This window comes from Coptis chinensis, chromosome 2 (genome assembly GCF_015680905.1).
Source record: "Coptis chinensis isolate HL-2020 chromosome 2, ASM1568090v1, whole genome shotgun sequence".
NCBI lineage: Eukaryota > Viridiplantae > Streptophyta > Magnoliopsida > Ranunculales > Ranunculaceae > Coptis > Coptis chinensis.
The window spans coordinates 82,150,713-82,157,373 of NC_141457.1; the positions used below are offsets into that span (position 1 = coordinate 82,150,713).

General features: G+C 36.3%; 1 protein-coding gene and 1 long non-coding RNA gene across 2 annotated transcripts; both read right to left on the bottom strand.

Annotated features, from left to right (window-relative positions):
• Positions 1 to 499: 499 nt before the first annotated feature.
• Positions 500 to 3,053, bottom strand: LOC147518273 (uncharacterized). Its single transcript, XR_015211745.1, has 2 exons — positions 2,214 to 3,053; positions 500 to 753 (listed from the first exon to the last, which is right to left on the bottom strand). It is a non-coding gene; the product is annotated as an uncharacterized LOC147518273 (long non-coding RNA).
• A 497-nt stretch (positions 3,054 to 3,550) lies between these two features.
• On the bottom strand, positions 3,551 to 5,823 carry LOC147518274 (F-box protein At3g07870-like). The gene is made up of 4 exons (XM_086593874.1): positions 5,742 to 5,823; positions 4,938 to 5,437; positions 4,656 to 4,727; positions 3,551 to 3,556 (listed from the first exon to the last, which is right to left on the bottom strand). Exons 1-4 carry the CDS (start codon positions 5,821 to 5,823, stop codon positions 3,551 to 3,553), a joined length of 660 nt encoding a protein of 219 aa, XP_086450000.1.
• Positions 5,824 to 6,661: the final 838 nt, after the last annotated feature.

Consider the following 6,661-nt stretch of genomic DNA (forward strand, 5'->3'; position numbering starts at 1 on the left):
AGGCCAAACTCATGAGAGTTTTGAATTCTTCATCTGAAAACCAGTTTCGGCTCTTCGTTTGGGATTCAAGTTCAGGATTGAGATTGCTTCAGATACGTCCTTGGCTCTCAATTCAGTTGTTGTACATGTTATCCATTTAAATAAAAGCGGTTCCATAGTTTACCGGCCAAGTGGGTTCACTTTGTAATCGGATTCTAGAGTCTTCAACGTCAATTTTCCAATGCCAAATTACTGATTACATCATCTGGGAGGGTTGTAAAATGCCAAATTACTACATCTGTTTCTGAGCAAGGCCGGAATGGTTCAGTCCACGCGTCACAACCCTTGCTCGTATCACACGCTGTGGATGACTTGTAAATTCCATACAGATATATTTATCAAGGCTGTTAAGGATGCTCGTGGAATAATATATCGACATGTGTATCCTTAACATATTAGAGTATAATGGTAACCTTCTCTACTACAAGTCTATAACTAAACCCTACTATAGATCCAAAAGTATTTCAAAATCCGTGTACTATAGAACCAAGTATAATTCTCCAACTGACAATTAGATAAAAAGAAATGCTTTGGGCAAAACAAACATCTGCTGCGTTTATTACAAACCAAATAGAAAGAGACTATTGAAGCTAACCGACTGATAAAAAGGAAAATTATGCTACTTTCATCTCCACAAACCAAATGAAAAGACAAGCTCCCTGAACTGGCATGCAAAGCGCCTCCAGCTGGCTTGTCTGTCATCTTGGAGCAAACCTGTAACATGTTGAAAACAAATATATATGTAAACAATCTGATGTATAGCATGGAATATATTGTACAAGCTTTTCAGAGACATCTAGAGAGCAGAGACTAATATAACAATATAGGCGACATTAACACACATTCCATTGACGAACTAGTAATATATTAAGAATGATAAATACAATGTGAGTTTTACTTCGTATCTGTTTATGATCTTAGTAGCTTAATGTATGTTTTCATTTTGACGATTGCTAGCTAGCGACTCCTCAAATTGATAGGTAGAGAGATGATCCACAAAAAGTAAGAAAAAGACGACTTTAATATCTATAAGATCATTTAAACTGGTACAGATTACTGGAGAAAGCGAAAATTCTCCCATCTCTCATCGTCTGCCTTTCTGTCTTTTTCTGACTGCCTAATGAAAACGGAAGACAAGCTTGTTGAGTGGAAAGGAAACCCAGACCAGTATCAAACTGTTTGTTTTGAAATTCAGGTCTCTAGTTCAACAATGCACCACCCAACCTTAAAGCCAATGTTAATGGTTAGCCATTTACAAAATATATATATATATATATATTGAAGCAGCTCCGAATGTGTTTAGTAACACAACACTCAGTTGATACTAGCCACAGGGAGAAGGCTTGTCTTTCAGATTGTTATATTTTTAGAGATTGATATTGCAATTAGGAGGAGTCACCGAGAAGGTATATATACTTCTCGGTGACTCCTCCTAATTGCAATATCAATCTTTAAAAATATAACAATCTGAAAGACAAGCCTTCTCCCTGTGGCTAGTATCAACTGAGTGTTGTGTTACTCATTCGGAGTCACCGAGAAGGTATATATACATTCGGAGCTGCTTCTTTAGTTATTTTAGAACGCAAACCAATCTTAATGGGTTTCACACCTGCCAAATGTAAGGGATATACGACACACGTCTGGATAATGTTAGGAACCACAACTTGAATATACTTACTCTTTACCAATTACCACAACTGTACAAACTTTTCTCTCAAATGTACCAAGTACGAAAATGTGAATCCAAGCCTAGTGAAGATTCACTATCTCCTTAAGACAGATTTTCCCCCTCACGGTGTTTCAAGGTTGGATGGGAAACTGTACGTCTCCCCAGACAACCCTTCTCCTTGTAGCTGGTATCAACTGAGTGTTGTGTTATTAAACACATTTTGAACTGCTTCTTTAGTTATTTCAGAACACAAATCAGCCTTAATGGGTTTCAGACCTGCCAAATGTAAGGGATACACGACACACGTCAAGATAATCCGTTGTTTAATTGGATGCGTTTGTGCACCTAATGTGTTTACCTTGTGTGATTTGGCTTGTGGAATGAGTCATCTCTCTATAACTTAGCCAAAGTAAATTATAACACATAACTTAACAATATTTCAATCATGAAAATGCAAAAGAACATACTGAAAAATTGAATATTCAGTAGGGCCTTATTAGCTTACCTTTGCCGTCCAGCTTCCACTATGTCCTGTTATGATTGAGTCCACTGATAAATTTGGGTGAGATGAGGCTTCCTGTATAAGCGAACACTTTCCAATGACCAGAGTCAAATATCTTAACATCACGAACCGAGTCGGTTTCTGCATTATAGAAAACAATTTTTTTGGTAGAGCTTACAGAACTTTGTATTAGTATAATCTCTCCGCTGTTTGCAACACCAACTGGTCGCAAATACTCAAGTGACCCACATACTCCAAGTAGTCCAATCTTAAATTGTTTTGTCCAAGAGCCATTAACACCATACTGTTTCATCACCCAAATCTGAAGCTCCACTCCAAATTGAATGCCGAACATACAAAGTAATCCACCCAGTTCCACAAGCTCAAGATAAACATCTTTGAAGATCAACTCGGTCGGATGTGGATGTGGTATTTCTTTAAAAACCTCCTCTTTCAGGTCAAAGGAAAGGATAACTCTTGATTGCGGTAGCAGAATCCTAATTGCAAGCCAGTGAAGAGCGCCATTGACAAGTGGTGGGGTACAATCTTTAAGACGAGTATGGTACTGGTCAAATGGTTCTATAGTCCTCCATGACGGCTCTCTGCTTAAACTGGTTAAAGTGCATACACTGACATAAGAGCGAAATTTGTTATTGTCACTTTTATCTCTATAACCAACATATCTTACCACCTTATATTCATTAGTAGCTTGATTTAAACCAAACCCAAAATTGAGACACATACTATGACCAAGAGGAATGGTAGACTCCGGTGGACAACAACGGAAATGAATGTAGTCTCTGGTGAGAGGATTCCAGATATAGAGGTTGTCCAATGAGCGCAGCAATACCATTCCATTACAAATTCCATGAACAAAATAGTAGGAAGGAGTATCTAGACAAAATGGCAGTTCAAAAAGTTTTGAAATATCGCTGGTTTCTGCCAAGTGAAATTTGTTGATCCCCCTTTCAGGATAATCTTTTGCTAGAAAACTAGTAATGTGGAGTTTGGATTCATTTGAGTTATGAGTGAGGTGAAGTTTGGCAAAAAAAGGGTCATTAGTAAATAATTTAAGCCCTACTGAAATTCAGGTCTCTAGTTCAACAATGCACCACCCGACCTTAAAGCCAATGTTAATGGTTAGCCAAAAAAAAAAAAAAAAAAAAAAAAAAAACCCTTCTGGGTGACTCCTCCTAATTGCAATATCAATCTTTAAAAATATAACAATTTGAAGGACAACCCTTCTCCTTGTGGCTAGTATCAACTGAGTGTTGTGTTACTAAACATATACGGAGCTGCTTCTTTAGTTATTTTAGAACACAAATCAGTCTTAATGGGTTTCACACCTGCCAAATGTAAGAGATACTTGGTAAATGTAAGCTACATGTAAGACACACGTCTAGATAATGTTAGGAACTACAACTTGAATATACTTACTCTTTACCAATTACCACAACTGTACAAACCTTTCTCTCAAATGTACCAAGTACGAAAATGTTAATCCAAGCCTAGTGAGGATTCACTATGTCCTTATGATAGATTTTCCCTCTCACGGTGTTTCAAGGTTGGATGGGAAACTGTACGTCTCCCTAGACAACCCTTCTCCTTGTAGCTGGTATCAACTGAGTGTTGTGTAATATATTAAACACATTTTGAACTGCTTCTTTAGTTATTTCAGAACACAAATCAGCCTTAATGGGTTTCAGACCTGCCAAATGTAAGGGATACACGACACATGTCTGGATAATCCGTTGTTTAATTGGATGCGTTTGTGCACCTAATGTGTTTACGTTGTGTGATTTGGCTTGTGGAATGAGTCACTCTCTTTATAACTTAGCCAAAGTAAATTATAACACATAACAACTTAACAATATTTCAATCATGAAAATGCAAAAGAACATACTGAAAAATTGAATATTTCAGTTTGAATTGCCAAAGCATGTTAACTTAATCTAATAACTTAGTACATAAACCTACGCATAAATCGTCATAATTCAAATCTCTTTAACATCTAGTCTCTACTTATCATCATATGAACAACACAAAAGCACAACATATCATGTTTCTACTAAGAACATAAATTCTAACTCACCTTTTTAAAGCAAGAACGAAAACAACCGAAAATAGAGGTAGTTATGGCGAGCCAACGTGTTCTTCTTTTCTCCTCTTCCTATTCTTCTTCTCTTTTTAATCCTTTCTTTTTATTTATTTTTTTAGGTAGTAGAGGATACACGACACATGTCTGGATAATCCGTTGTTTAATTGGATGCGTTTGTCCACCTAATGTGTTTACGTTGTGTGATTTGGCTTGTGGAATGAGTCACTCTCTCTATAACTTAGCCAAAGTAAATTATAACACATAACAACTTAACAATATTTCAATCAAGAAAAAGCAAAAGAGCATACTGAAAAATTGAATATTTCAGTAGGGCCTTGTTAGCTTACCTTTGCCGTCCAGCTTCCACTATGTCCTGTTATGATTGAGTCCACTGATAAATTTGGGTGAGATGAGGCTTCCTGTATAAGCGTACGCTTGCCAATGACCAGAGTTAAATATCTTAACATCACGAACCGAGTCGGTTTCTGCATTATACAAAACAACATTTTTGGCATGTTTTGAATTATAAAAAACACCATTTTCCATAGAGTGGGCATAACATTTTATTAGTATAATCTCTCGCTGTTTGCAATGCCAACTGGTCGCAAATACTCAAATGACCCACATACTCCAAGTAGTCCAATCTTAAATTGTTTTGTCCAAGGCCAAACACGCTGTTTCATCACCCAAATCTGAAGCTCCACTCTAAGTTGAATGCCGAACAGACAAAGTAATCCACCCAGTTCCACAGCGTCAAAATGAACATCATTGGAGATCAACTCGGTCAGATGTGGATGTGGTATCTCTTTAAAAATATCCTCTTTCAGGTCAAAGGAAAGGATAACTCTTGATTGCAGTAGCGGAATCCTAAATGCAAGCCAATGAAGAGCTCCATTGACATGTGGTGCGGTACGATCTTTAAGAATAGTATAGTACTGGTCAAATGGTTCTATAGTCCTCCATGACGGCTCTCTGCTTAAAGTGCATACACTGACAAAAGAGCGAAATTTGTTATTGTCACTTTTATCTCCATAACCATCATATCTTACCACCTTATATTCATTAGTAGCTTGATTTAAACCAAACCCAAAATTGGTAGACTCTGGACTACTGATATGAATAGTAGACTCTGTGAGAGGATTCCAGATATAGATGTCTCCCAATCCATTCCATTACAAATTCCATGAACAAAATAGTTGGGACTCTCTGGCCAAAATGGCAGTTCAAAAAGTTTTGAATTATCGCTGGTTTCTGCCAAGTGAAATTTGTTGATTCCTCTTTCAGGATGTTCGTTTGCTAGAATACCAGTAAGAGGTGGAGTTTGGCAAAAAAAGGGTCATTAGTAAATAATTTAAGCCAAGATTTACTGATGCACCTGAATTTACATACAGATTTAATGGGTAGAAACGAAAGTAACTCAATTACCAATTCACTTGGAACGCTCTTCTTCGTAATGCAGCCGTCGGAAGAAGAAATCAAGTTTCCACCACCCTCGTCAGTTAGTGGTAGTTCCATCATTTAGAATATGAACTACTACTCTCTCTCTCTCACTCTCTTTAGAGTACGTAGTTGGTGAAAAAAGTGTGGTCTACCAACTCGGCGAATTATCTTCAATGGAGCTTTATAATCCTACATATTGGGGCTGTCACCAACAAGTTCGGCGTTTTTTTTTTTTAAAAACGCGTTTAAAACTTAAAAAAACGTTTAAAACCCGAGATATTGGCAAGGCGTCTGGTTCATTTTAAACGTTTTAAACGCATTTTAAACTTAAAAAAACGTTTAAAACTCGAGATTTTGAAAATCTTCTGTTTAAAACCTTTTTTTTTTTTTTTAATCTAAAAGAAAACACGAAGAAGAAAAAGAGTTTTGGAGTTTACCTTTTTGAAGAGTGGGCGTTAGATTGATTTATTGAGACAATTTTATTTTGTTTTGGACTATTAATAATTAATTATAAATTTTAAAGTTATTAACTTATTTGTAGAACTTGATTATGCCATTATGGTTGATAATTAGTAGAATCTTATTTAGAGTCGTGTTTTGGTACTGAATCTAAGGGGTTGTTTGTTTTTTTTGAATTCAGCATTCAGAGCCTCTTAAACTTAAGTTTTAAGTATTCAGAGGCTCAAAACTTGTTTATTTTTTTTAAGTAGTTTAAGCATTAAGTGGTACTTTTAGCATTCAGCATTCAGCACCAAAATTTCTTCTGAATGCTGAATTCTAATACTTAAAACAAAAAAGTCCCTTCTTGCCCTTTCTTAAGAACCCAATCTTAAGAACCCATCTACTTTCTTACCTTGACTTTTATGGTTTCAAAATAGGTTCTTCAAAATTTGATGTTGGCGTCACAGGTTTT